At 34.7% G+C, this 14,486-nt stretch overlaps 1 protein-coding gene across 1 annotated transcript in view; it reads left to right on the forward strand.

The window, feature by feature from the left end:
* LOC150095329 (mitochondrial enolase superfamily member 1-like) overlaps positions 1-14,486 on the forward strand; it is a 198,785-nt gene that overhangs the window by 164,463 nt on the left and 19,836 nt on the right. The window contains exons 11-12 of the mRNA XM_090409917.1: positions 1,701-1,835; positions 2,026-2,197. Of these exons, the coding sequence (XP_090266043.1) occupies positions 1,701-1,835; positions 2,026-2,197 (307 nt within the window). The remainder of the gene's footprint in view (positions 1-1,700; positions 1,836-2,025; positions 2,198-14,486) is intronic.

Here is a 14,486-nt window from a genome sequence, read left to right on the forward strand (position 1 = left end):
TTCAGATACTTGTCTATCACCACTCCATGGTCTCCTCAGCTTCCTCCAAAATTTCTCCACCAAATATATACTTTGCATCTGGTTGTTGCAACATTGAATTGACAATTCCATACTGTTACCCACTCATACAATCTATTCAAGCAGCAGTATTTATTTCCTTATTTCTCATTCCATGCTATAGCTCTAAGATGTCTCCTAAGCTTGTCATAATCACCAGCCTTTTACTTTCACACACACACACACACACACACACATATATATATATATATATATATATATATATATATATATATATATATATATAATATCCTTTCCTCACATAAGTCTTCATATTGCTAGCTGCAATCCATGTGATCACTTCGGGAACACTTTCACCAACTGGTGGGAAGTGCAAAAAGGTACTCACAATTACATACTCTGATGAAATGATCAGATCTAAAACTCTTAATCCTTACATACCCTCCTTTACATACTGCCTGAGATCATTGTATCTCAAGAACTTGAGAAATTCATTTTCCTTATTCCCAAATGCTATTTCTTCATTCCAATTTATACTGTACTAATTAAAATCACCCATACTAATCACCCTTCCCTTGATCACTAATTCAAGTTACTTATACATTTCTTCATCACCACCCTGGCCTATAGTGACATTTATCTAAATATCGGTCCTCTTAACCACCACACTGCTTCAAAACCATTGACAATATTTCCCTCATCATCAATAATTTTACTTCCCTGTTTAGGCTTTTTACCTTTGGAATACTCTCAGATGTTACTGCTGTTAACTAGTTTTTGATCAGTGCCTAAGCAGCATCTGTCTCCTTTCCATCCAATTCCTTTTCATCCTATAGTTCCCAGTTGTCTCCTAAGCTTTTCATCATCACCAGCCTTGTACTTTCACATACTTCTGTTCTTCACAGACGTTCTCATATGACTGGCTACACCCAGGTGATTACTTCATGGTCACTCTCACCAGTCGGAAGATTAGACACTCCATTCACAATTACCTCCTCTGATGATATAACCAGATCTAAGATGCTTAACCTTTATGTGCCCTCTGTTACATATTGCCTAATGTTTTTGTATCTTAAGAACTCGAAAACTTCATTCTCCTTATTCTATCTTTTCATTCCAATCCGTATTGCCATAATTGAAATCGCCCATAATGATCATCCTTCACTAAGCCAAGTCGCCTATACATTTCTATGCCTGCACCCTTCACATTCTCTAGCCTGTAGCAGTACCCCACCAAATATCTCATTCTGTCAACTTCCACCTCACACCATACTGTTTTCAAAATGACTGCCCCCCCCTGGGGGTTCGAATCCCGCTGTGGGCATGGATATCTGTGATTGTCCTACTAATGGTCTACCATATGCACTGCTGTAACTTGTGTCCTGGCACAGTATGACCTTTGATGTCTTTGTGCCATAAAAATCAATAATAACAACCACAACTGAACTTAAAGATGTGGGTCCCTATAGATTTTGAAATATCTGGAAATAATGTATAGCCCTGCCTAACTCTTGGCAGAGTTCTACTAGTAATAATATAAGATTCGAGTCTGTTTTTGTTTTAATTTTCAGAATTTGTTATTTGTGATTAAAGTTTACAATTGCTTCTGCATTTTAATTTTTATTTTTATTTTTTGAATGCTCATTTAAAATAAATTGTTCATTGTACATATTATTTATGAGATGGTAGATGCCAACCAGAGATGGGATGTGCCTGAAGCTATTCATTGGATGAAAGAGTTGGCTTCATATAAACCATTTTGGATTGAGGAACCTACCAGTCCAGATGATATACTTGGACATGCTGCAATTGCAAAGGTATTTTTGCTTTTTAAAATTTTGTATTTATTTTTGGTAACTGAAGGAATTATTAACTGTTAGCTTAGATTTTAACAGCTAACTTTCAATGTGAAATTTCTAAAAAATTACATGTATTTAAGTGGGAGGGGAAGAAGATAATAGTGTTCACTAGCTTTTGATTTTATCATAAAGCCTTATACATCTTTAGGAGCTTAACCCACTTGGTATTGGAGTTGCAACTGGAGAACAGTGTCATAATCGTGTTATGTTTAAACAGTTTTTACAAGCCAATGCACTACAGTTTTGTCAGATTGATCCTTGTCGACTGGGAGGAGTCAATGAAGTTTTAGCAGTATACCTAATGGCAGCTAAATTGGGTGGTAAGTATTTGAATGTGTTATTTTATTTTTGAATAAAAAATGTTTGCTAAATTATAAGAATTAAAATGAAATCTTAGTAATACGACATGCAATTTGTATAATGATCTGGTTACAAATCGCTATCCTTCTCCTATACATTTACTATAAAACAAAAAATCGGTAAATGAAAATAAGTTAGAGAACAAAAGTATGTTAGGGATGATCCTTTGAATGGTGGGGCTAGTTTTCTCAAGAAAAAAAGTGAAAAACATGGAAATATGGTGAGAGATTTGGTTGAGGAATCAGTTGTAGCTTCTTTCTATTTGAAAATTCTTTCTAGTTATGTTTTAAGAGCTAAACAGAATCAGCAATAAAGGCAAAGAATTCAATAGTATTGATAGATATATCTAGATCAAAAATTATTGAATTAGTGAGATCTGCAAGTGGTTTTCCTGCAAAGCCACAAGCAAATGCTGTGGCTTTGCAGGAAAACTTGAATAGAATGGATGAATTGGTTGCTGTCATTCCATAAACCTTCTCTTGGACCCTCTCCAATGCATCCTCATCCCCTTGAAAATCAGATGATTAAATGTGCAGAGTAGTCCATATGTGGCATGATCAAAGCCTTATACAAGTAAGCCATAATCTCTTTGCTTCTGCATGTCAGTGTCCTTATTATTGCAATAATCTATTGGGATGTGCTTGCAGTTTTAGCAATATGATCCCTGAACTTCAAGTCTCTGTCAACCATCACTCCCAGATCTCTCACCTCCTTCAAAATTTCTCCATTAATTGCATACTCTGCATCCCAACCTTGCCTATTAAATTTCAAGACTTTGCAACATTAAACTGAGAGATCCATCACATCATCCATTCAGATCCTCCTGCAAGGCCACAAGGTCTGCTCTACTATTTTTTAGCTCTCTTCCTGACTTTGTAGCATCAGCAAACAACTGCACATTTCCAGATAAGTCACTACCAATGTCAATTAACATATAAGTTCAACAATAATGGTCCCAAAACAGATCCCTGTGGCAGTCCACCAGTGACCTTCCTCTTTTGGGATACTACTCCTTTATACACAACCTGCTGATACTTGTCTGATAGTCAATTAGCTATCCAACTTACTAGTCTGTTGTCTAATCCCATCTGTTTCAATTTAGCTACTAGCTTGTCATGTGGCAGCCTATGAAAGGCCTTTGAAAAATCCAAGTATACAAATGTATATGCATCTCCTTTATTGAATGAATTTGTCACCTTGTAATATGTAAGCAGATTGCTGAAACATGACCTCCCCATAACAAACTCATGCTGATCTCATAAAGAATACTGCTATCAAGACATTTCTGAATCCTAGTCCTCACCAGCTTCTCTAACATCTTAGCAACAACTCCAGACACACAGCTAGGCCTATAATTTGTAGCCTCAGTCTTATTGTTTCTAAACATAAAACATCACATGTTTCTAAACATAAAACAAGTTTATTAAAATAAACAATATAACCTTGCAAGTTTCACAAGTCATCAGACTTGCATAATCAGGGACACAAGACTCGTGTAAAAAAGACTGGAAAAAAATTAGTCATAGCAGATGTTACCATAACTTCAAAACTAGTATATGTGTGTGTGTGTATATATATATATATATATATATATAAACAACATGACAAGAAAAAACTGTTGTATTACTAGTTATTGCTGTCATGTTGTGGCATAATGCACGTCATAACCCAGTTCCATGGTTGTTCGATTTCTTTCATGAATGTAGACCAGACTTTGTGTAGGATTGAACCTTGTTTTATGTGCAGTAATCATTTCTGAGGCATTTCTATTTCTTGCAAAACCACTTGGTAAGTTGTATTTGTTGTTGTATAAGGCTAATCTAGATCTGTGCTCCCCCCCCCCCCAATGTCTTTAGCATGTTCAGATGTGCATATTATTGCATCAAGAATGTTATAGACAAAATTGCAATGATGCTTTGTTTACAATATTAAAGTGGCTTTTTTCAATGCATAAAATTTCAAGGTTCTTACATCTGTCAAAACCTCCACATCCTCCCATGAAAAAAACAGGAGTATACAAAATTCATTGCTCTTGTGGCATTTACTATATAGGCCAAATGGCACAGTCTGGAAAGATACATGTGTCTGAACATGTAAATGTTGTTGAGAAAAAAAGAAAGCACAGATCAGGATTAGTCTTCCAAATAACAAATACAGGCCACCAAGTAGTTTGGCAAGAAAGAAATGCCATATATTGATCATAACTGTTTCATAAGTAAATTTAAACAAGCCTCAGAAATGCTATGCATCCCCACACAATATAACAAAACACCCAAGTTTAACCCCACACCAAGTCTGGTCTGCATTCATCAAAAATCTAACGACAACAGAACTAGGATATGACACGTTATATCATAGATTCTATGATAACAGCAACAGTTAGCATTGTTCCAATGCTTACAGATTAGTTAATGCAATGGTTTTTTTTCTGGTCACTTTGTTCACATGTACTATTAAAGTTCTGATAACATCTGTTGAGTGTATTTTTTTTTTCTAGTTCCTGATGATGTAAGCCTGACAACTTATGAAACTTGTTAGGTTATATTGTTTATTTTAATAATATCTGTTTTATTTTTAGAAAGATTTAATCTGAATACCAGAAATTAAATGAAAGCACAACCAATAATATCAGTGATGTAGAAGACATTGATATATAGGAGTATGGAGATTATGGTTCCATTCTAAAAGGCCTTGATCAAACTGCATGTGGATTACTGTGCACAGATTTGTCTCCTAGTTTTCAAAAGGATGAAGAGATATTGGAAAGGGTTCAGAGATGATTGACCAATGGTAGTTTCTGGTCTCTGGAATGTTGTGTATGAGGAAGAGTGAGGAAATCCAATTTACAGTGTCTAGTGGGAGGATAAGGAGGATGGGGGATATGAGTAAAGTTCTAAGTTATTATGGGGTTATTATCAGATTAATGTAGAAGAAGAGATTTTTTCTTAGAATGGGAGGGGAGAACAAGAGGCTATACATAGGAGAGAAGTTTTTTTTCATAGCATGGTGGGTGATTAGAATGCATTGGCTGAGAGCATGGTGAGTGCAGAGACAGTGAATGTGTTTAAGACACAGTATGATAAGCTAGGTGTATGATGGTGGGATCTCCCACATTGAGTCTTTTGACTCCATGGAGGTCTGATAATGAAAATAAATTTATGTAGAGTGTTCACTTCTTATTCCTCTATAGTTACTATATTGCCTCCATGATATATACAATTCGTTACCAGTCTGATAATTGTGTATTGCCATGGTCTCCTCCGTCCACTCATCAGGTGTTTTCTTTCTCCAGATCAGTCTGATAATGTTACATAAATTAAGTGGAAATTAAATCCAACATCATTTCAAAGCCGAATACAGAAACAATGAAAGTTTAATGCGAAAATTGACCAGAGAGCTTGCGGGAATACACTGCCCTAGCCGAACCTAATAGGAAAAGCACGAACGCTAAAAGCTCCCATATATTGCTTTCTATTGGTCCATTTTGATAGGTTTCACTAGTCCAGTGATGGCGAACCTTTTTACCCAGGTGTGTCAAACATCTTTTTTTTTTTTTTTTTTTTTTTAAATATTGACATTGTTGATGTGCCACTTGCATACACGCATTATAAATTTAACTACATAATCATAGATGGTGACTTATACATATCATATTAGGCTATTTATTTAATAGGACATCTACAAATTCATATTATACAATTAATTTAATAAAGTGAAATTACAAACTTACATTACATTTAATGACTTTTCTGTTGCTGAGTACTGGTAGAAAGTTGCTTTATAGAAGGGCTATAGTGTGTACATTTTAATGCTACACAGGCAGTGCTCAAATCATTGCTCAATTTATTTCTCCCTTTTGATTTGATATTATTTAAGGCATAAAAGTTTCACAAGAGTATGTAGAAGAGAAAATTATTAGAAGAGCTTTAGCAAAGATTTTAAGAGCATGAAAGTTTTCAGGAAGGCTATTCCACACATGTAGAATTTCACAGTCTGAATTTTTACATGCAGTATCATGCAGACGTTCCCGCTCAAGTTCTTCTAATTCATTTCTAAGAGCAATAAACTTTCTTTTCCAGATAGGATTACACTAGAAGTTGGCTAGTTGCATTTCTAGATCTTTTAAATTCAACCACTCAAAGCCATCTAATTTAAGATCCATGAATCGATTTCATCAGGATACTTTATGAATTGGATTGGTTGTTCCAACATTCAAAATTGCTGAAATCTAGAAGAAAATTGCTCTGTTACTGACTTTAGAACTTCGATAGATTGGTTGATATATTGTTCACAATTTTTGGTGCTGGTTTCATTAAAAAATTTTTTTTCCCTCTTGGGAAATACTTGAAATTGTTACTTTCTAAATCATGTTGAAATATTTAGAGTTTATTCTCAAAGCTCTTCATCATGCCAAACATAACATTGACAGATTTTCCGAAAACTTGCAATTGTATATTAAGTTCATTCAGGTGCAATGAAAATTCTGTGAAAAACATCAGCTTACTGAGCCAAGCAGAATCCTTCAATTGAGAAAATTTGTGCTCCATGCCCTTCGTATTTAAATATAATTTAATTTCATTTAAATATTCAACAAACCGTTCAAGTACTTGGCCACGACTCAACCATCGAATATTATTGTACATTAATAGACCATTGTACACTGATTCAACTTTGCTTAAAAGCGAATTAAATTCTCTTTTGTTTAAAGCCCTGGAAGCCATAAAATTAGTTACCTTTGTCACAATTCTCATCACATCATTCAAATCCTTTAAGCCTGATTTCACACACAGTGTCTCCTGATGTATAGTACAATGGAAACAAAGCAGGGGATGACCAACATATTCTGTAAATTGTTTGATAAACCCGACATTACTGCCAACCATATTAGGTGCCAACCAAAAACTTAGCCTCTGAACCTTTGTCCTTTATTTATTTTTTTGACTGAAAACCAAATAGCTTCTTTTTTATCTTCTCCAACCTGTGCATTAAAATCTACTAAGATTATTACATTCCTACATTATCTTTGGATAATGTATTTTTCTCCATTTCTAGAACTCGCTGGTCCATATGCATACACGCATCACTGAGATTTGTTTTTCACTCCAGTCAAATATAAGCCTCATTTTTCTATAGCTAATTTCTAAAAACTTCATAAGTCTATTAAGTAAATTATAATGAATCCCTATATAGAACTTTCTGACACTCAGTCACTGATCCAAGTCTTTTATCCACTCCCATATCTTTCAGTTTATTTAAACAGCTTGTATTGTGGCAGTTTATCAAAAGCTTTCACAAAAGCATCTCCCTTGTCCAAGATATTTGTGACCTTGTTATAGTACATAAGTTAGTAAAACATGATTCTCCTTTTAACAAATCCATACTAACAACCACAGAGAATATTTCTGTTATCAACCCATTTCTGCATCCTGGTTTTCTATCTAACTCCTCAGTACCTTATCCACAACTCTAGATAAATGACCTCCATTTTAAGCTGGGGAATTTCACCATTAAACAGGGGATATCGTTTATTTTTCACATCTTTTGGCTATTTTTATTTATTGATTTCTTTTCTTATATTAATGCAGTGTATAAAATATCTTAAAGTATACATAAATGCAAACTTTAATTTTCTTTGCCAAAAATGGAGTATCATTTCCATCCACTTATGTAATTTTATTCCTTATGTTTAAAGATTGTTCTTATTGTTCACTCAATTAATTTAAATTCATCTGCAATGTCAAGTCTTAAAACCGGACCAGAGTTTTTGTGTGATTTTTAACTTTGTATCCAAGTCGATAACAACACTCCTCTTTTTATATGCCAACGTATCCTCATTGTGACTTTCATTTGTCAGTCTTATTAGTACATTTAATAAGGGTAGAAATTACTGCAATAAATTATATACATGTCGAAATAATAGCATTGGAAGTGTATCATACCGACATTTATGTACTTCTGTTTTTAAAGTTTATCTTGAAATCGGCAACAAATTTTGAATTTGCAGATATGGGATTATGTGCTGGGTAATGTGTTGTGTACATCATGTGAGTGTGTGCAAATGCATAGCAATGTATAGACAGCAACATAACATATATGTATGCAGTGGTGAAAAAATGCATAAAAGCAAATCTGTGTAAATTGGAGATTACCTGTATAGAGATTGATCTACAATTTGTAGCCACAGCTTTATCACTACCTTTTATACAGTGAAAGTTTTAACTTCTTTCCACTTCCTTAAGACTTGTGCTGTTGTTATAAGATTCTTACTAAACAGGTATGCCAACTCTACTGCTAACTCCCTGGAATATTCCCTTAAGACACATGGTGAAATGTCACCAAATCTTATTGCCTTATTGACATCAAGCTTATTTAATTTTTCATATACCTACTGCTTGCCCACAATTAAGCCATCCCTCATTTCCTCTACACTTGAGCTTCTCACACCTTATGAATTGTTCACTGAATACCTCAACTATTTCCTTTGCAGCAGTTACATCCTACTATCTTTATCCTTAACATCATCTTACCGTAATCTTTCTTTCTTCTGCTTGCCAGATATTTGGAAAACTCTAGGATTTTCCTTGTCCTGATTTCTGCTCATACTGAGCTTTGCTCTCCTTACCAAATGAGTCATCTACATGGCCTGCTCTTATTTTCACCCATATACTCCTCATACAATTGATTATTATCATTATTCATCTTGTGCTGCCTCCACAGTATCTTTTTCTTCCATATTTCATGCTTAATCTCTACATTCATCCATTTGAATTCACCAAGCAGTATTGTTAAATATCTCCTGGCTAGTTCTCACACAGTATTTATCTTTATTCCTGTTATTGTTCTAAGTTTTCTCCTAATCTTCTCATAATCATTGGACTTATAGTTCTACATATATTCTTACTTCATGAAAGTCCTCACATGGCTGGGCCCCACTCGCGTGATCGCCTCATGGTTGCTCTTACCAGCTCACAATCACATCCTCCAATGAAATGATTAAATTTAAGACTTGATCCTCAAGTGTCCTCTGTTACATACTGCTTAAGATAGTTGTTGTCTCTGAACTTAAGAAAATCCTTTTCCTTATACCCAAATGTTATCTATTCATTCACAGTTCAGATTTATTACCATAATTAAAATCATCCATAATGATCACTCTTCCTTGTTCACTAACCCAAGTTGTTTGTACATTTCCTCATCACCACCATCTACATCTTAGTTGAGCTTTTTCCACATAAGGAAAGTAAACCAGACAGGAAGAAATGCATGTTGTGAATGTTTTGTGATGGCTCCCCCCCCCAGAATGTCCAATGTGAAGTGGGTGAGACAGTTCCATGAAAATTCAATGAAAATGTACAAACAACTTGGGTTAGTGAACAAGGAAGAGTGATCATTATGGATGATTTTAATTATGGTAATATATCTGAACTGTGAATGAATAGATGACATTTGGGTATAAGGAAAAGGATTTTCTTGAGTTCTTAAGAGACAACAACTATCTTAAGCAGTATGTAACAGAGGATACTTGAGGATCAAATCTTAGATTTAATCACGTCATTGGAGGATGTGATTGTGAGTTGATCACGTGGGTGGTTGTGAGTTGATCAACCATGAGGTGATCACGCAGATGGGGCCAGCTATGTGAGGATTTTTATGAAGTAAGAATATATGTGGAACTACAAGTCCAATGATTATGAGAAGATTAGGAGGAAACTTGGAACAATAGCATGGAATTAAGATAAATACTGTGTGATAACTAGCCAGGAGATATTTAACAATACTGCTTGGTGAGGTCAAAATCTTGAATAAGATAAGTGTCAAATGGATGAATGTAGAGATTAAGCATGAAATATGGAAGAAAACGGTACTGTGGAGGCAGCACAAGATGAATAATGATAATAATCAATTGTATTAGGAGTATAAAGAGCAGGCCATGAAGATGACTCATTTGATAAGGAGAGAGCAAAGTTCAGTATGAGCAGAAATTAGCTTTTTGTTTTTTCTGTGAATTGCATTTTCGACGAATTGTTCATTAGATTATTGCCTTTTCAATGAACTCTCCAGATGCTGGGTGAGACAGTAAGGCATTAGCAAATGTTACAGGTAACAGTAATTAATAGAACAGAACAGATAGCTTAGACCAGTGTTTCCCAAAGTGGGGCATATGCCCCACAGGGGAACAATTTGAATATTTTGTGGGGTAATTAGAAAATGATGTTGCATTCATCACCTCTTCACCAATATACTCAAAAAATCACTATTGTTGGCAATAAATTATCGAAGACTTTCCAAGAAAAAAGAAAGCTGTAAATGACATGTTACTAAAAAAAAGAAATCATCTCGATATCACAAACTATGCAGATTTGAGATTGAAACTGCCTAAATTAGTACCTCAAATAAAAACTCTTTGCAGCAGACATCAAGCTCAAGGATCACATTAACTTGAATTTTATTTTCCCGAGTTGAGTTCAATTTGTTTTATAATATACAAAGTGTAATATGAAATTTATATTCATTGAAGAAAGTCAAATTAAAAACAGTTTTACTCATGTTCCTTTTTTATTTGAAGTACCTGTTCATATTATACTTTTTCAGAACTTAGTTGACTATTATGCTAGAGGGGGCATCAAAATCTTTGAGGTGTTGCAGTGGGACATGATCCAAAAAAGGTTGAGAAACACTGGCTTAGCAATAAACTAAGGAATAACAGCTTAGTTTATTCCATTGGAACAAAAATCAGAAAACACCAACAGGGCAGCTATTTAACAGTTATTCAGTAAATTAAACTTACTGAAATTATATTCTTGTTTAATCTTTTATCCAAGTGTAAGCAAAGTTCGTGCATGAAGTATCTTCACGACTAAACTACTTGTATATAGAGGTTGATGATTTCACATCAGTTGCCCTACTGTCGAACAGTGCAAAACCCATTTTCTTTTGGATGTGCATAATGTTATGTTTTAAGATGGGGGCCATTTTGATCTTTACTGAAGTCTCATCAATGGTTTTTCCCATAATTGCATTACACATGTCTGAAAGAATGTGTGCTTTGAATTATGAAATATTAAGCATTTATGTGAAGTCATCGTATTAGCGTAGTTGTGAAGATACTTCACATTTCACATAATGCAAAGCGATAGATTTTCATGACTAAATGAGCACCTACTAATTACTATTTCACAAGTCTTGGACTCCATAGAGGTGCCCCATGATAATAATAATACGGCATGGTGCAAAAAAAAAAGTACTGAACTTCAACACCCCCTTCAGTACATGTGCTATGAGATATGCTGTTCCACTGCATGCACATTAATAGAAGAGCACATGTAGAGTCTATGCCATTAAATTTAGCTGTGGCAATGGTGTTGATACTTGAAAAGTTTTATTGTGGAGCATTATTTTCATTCATACATTGTTGAGAGACTTGGTAGAGCAAATGGTCCAAGCCTACATATTTGTGAGCAGTTTGTTCATCAATACTGTCATCATTGCCTTAATCGAGAGGTTCACATGTACTGGGAGTGTTTTGCCGCAGTGCAAAGGGCATTCGGGGAGACCACAAACTGTAAACACAAATTCTTAAGGAGCTGGGTGCTTTTTTTGTATGAGATTCAAGTGGGGTCAGTGTTTAATAGCAATGGATTATGCTGCATGGTGGGAATATTGTGCACATGTTGGTCAATGTCTAAGACAGGGGTCGGGGAACTTTTTTACCTATTACCCCAAAATATATTTATTTATGCCGATGTTACCCCCTTGATTTGAAAGGGAGAAAATCATAGATTATTTAAATTCAGATTTATTGAATTTATTTATATGGAAAATACAATTATAAATATAAAAAAAATGCGATAGGATAAATTAATATCCTTATTATGAAACAAATGGATTTCTTTGAAAACTTTTTCAATTCAGGTTTTGGAGAAATGATGTTGTTTAATTTTTGATACAGTAACATCAAAATTGGGGCATTTTGATGTCAGAGCAATTTGGATACTGTCTCTGGGGTCCAATCGATTTCTCTGCTTTGTTTTCATGTTCATTAGAGTGGAAAATCCTTGTTCGCAAAGGTAGGTTGTTGCAAAAGGCAGCAACTTTTTGACTGCCTCCTCATGTGCAATTTTGAAAGCCTTTGCAGCTATTGACATTCAAAAATATGACAGATCTGTTTTGTTTTCAAATTCAATACATGTTTCACTATTGGATCGAAGTTCAAGAAGTGCCTCTGCCAACCCTTGAGGCTCTTCTGGTACATCAGCAATTTCACATTTAAAGGGATCTACAACCCAACTGACAGTATGTGAATCAAGATCTGGAAAGTAATCAGAGAGCTGCTCTTTGAGTTTGGTAAGATGCCTCATAACTGTATCCTTGATGTCATCAAAAGTAATATTTTCACAATCTTCCAAAAACAAAGCTATCTTGTTTTGTTCTATTTTCTGTCTCCAATATAAAAGTTTTGATCTAAACACTGAAATCTTTTCTCTGGCTGAAATTATATTGATGTTTTTTTCTTGCAATTCTTTGTTCAATGCATTCACATACTCAAAAATATCAGCTAAATATGCGAGATGTGCAACCCACGAGGAGTTTGTAAACTTATCTGCGAGAACATGCTTTTGATCAATCATAAAAATTTCAAGTTCAGTTTGAGAGTCCACGCTCAGTTCAGAACATTCCACATGAGAGCCACCTCACTTCTGTATGATAAAGTAGGTCTGTATATTCAGCCTCACCATCTTTACATAATTCACGAAATAGTCGCGTGTTTAGTACATGTCCTTTGACAACCTTGATAACATCATGCATGATGGCTTCCAGTACAGGTTCCAAATGTTTCACAAGCAGTGCCTGGCGATGGATCATACAGTGGTTACTTCAATTTTTGGATTATTCTCTCTCACCAAAGCCGAAAAACCACTTACATGACCCAACATAGCTAGAACTCCATCAACAGACACAGCAATGCAGTCTTCCCACTTTAAATTAACGTTATTAAAGTATTCATTAACTTTATTGAAGACATCAATTCCACGAGATGGCAACTCGAGAGGAGAACAAAACAATTCCTCTTCAATTACATGTAAACCTTTGTAGCGAACATACACCATCAGCTGCAAATTACTACTGACATCTGTACTCTCATCAAGCTGAATAGCAAAGCATTTGCTCTCTTTTATTGAAGAAATAACTTGTTCCCTCACATTTTCTGCTAAATAGAAATTCTTTCTTTTACAACTTTTGCAGACAAGGGCACTGAATTTAGTTTCATGGCTTCTTTCTGACCATACATAATCTCTGCCATTTTCAAAGCTGCTGGTTTAACCAATTCCTCACCAATAGTATATGGTTTCTTGTTTCGGGCAATCAACCAGGCCACTTGAAAGCTAGCCTTTGATGCTGAACGTTGATTGAATGTACCTCTCAAATTGCTGTCGATCTTTGTCTTCTGACAGACATTTACAAAGTATTCTCATGGTTTGGAAGACAGATGTGGGTGCAAATTATCCAAGTGTTTCTTAAATTGACTCTTTTTGAAAGATTCTGCAGTCAGTACTTTCAAACAGACAACACACTGTGGTTTCATTATTCTTTTGTCTTCTATTTGTGTAAACCCATAATTGAGAAACTCTTCCTGGTATATTCTTTTTCTAGTTGATGTCATCTGAAGGGTAAAGAAGACAGTGATTGAATTTAAGTTTTTTAAAGTTCATTTAAATTTACAAAAATTTAATTGGTAAACGTGGAACTAAGACATGTCCCCAAGATGAAGGCAGTATTTAATTATTTTATTGACAATCGAAAATTAATCGAGCAAGGAGAAAATATATTAATAAAATTATTGAACTAACATAAAACTAAAATATGGTTAATAAATGAAAATCTTACGCTTAAAATAAATTAAATAACTACTTAAATCGACTTAAACAAAGCAAAAACACATGTGTCAAAAAATAAGGTTAAGGCGGGTAATAGACAACTGACAATATGTTTAGCCACTTGACAACGCCTTAGCAACCAAATTGTTTGAAGTTCAACATGCCGTGACGTCTCCTAAACATGTATATTACATTGGCCAGATGAAGTGTTGCCAGAAGAAAAATTTCTATCGTAACAAGGAACGCGCTTTTTATATAATTATATTTATGTCTATAGAGTCCTCATTACCCCCAAGAATTTCATTTTTATCCCGGTTCACCAACCCCTAGTCTAAGAAGATCCATCCTTCCTTCATAATGTCTGGATCTCAGA

Source organism: Typopeltis vanoorti, chromosome 20, assembly GCF_054136105.1.
Source record: "Typopeltis vanoorti isolate ZY-2024b chromosome 20, IOZ_Tvanoo_1.0, whole genome shotgun sequence".
Taxonomy (NCBI): Eukaryota; Metazoa; Arthropoda; class Arachnida; order Uropygi; family Thelyphonidae; genus Typopeltis; species Typopeltis vanoorti.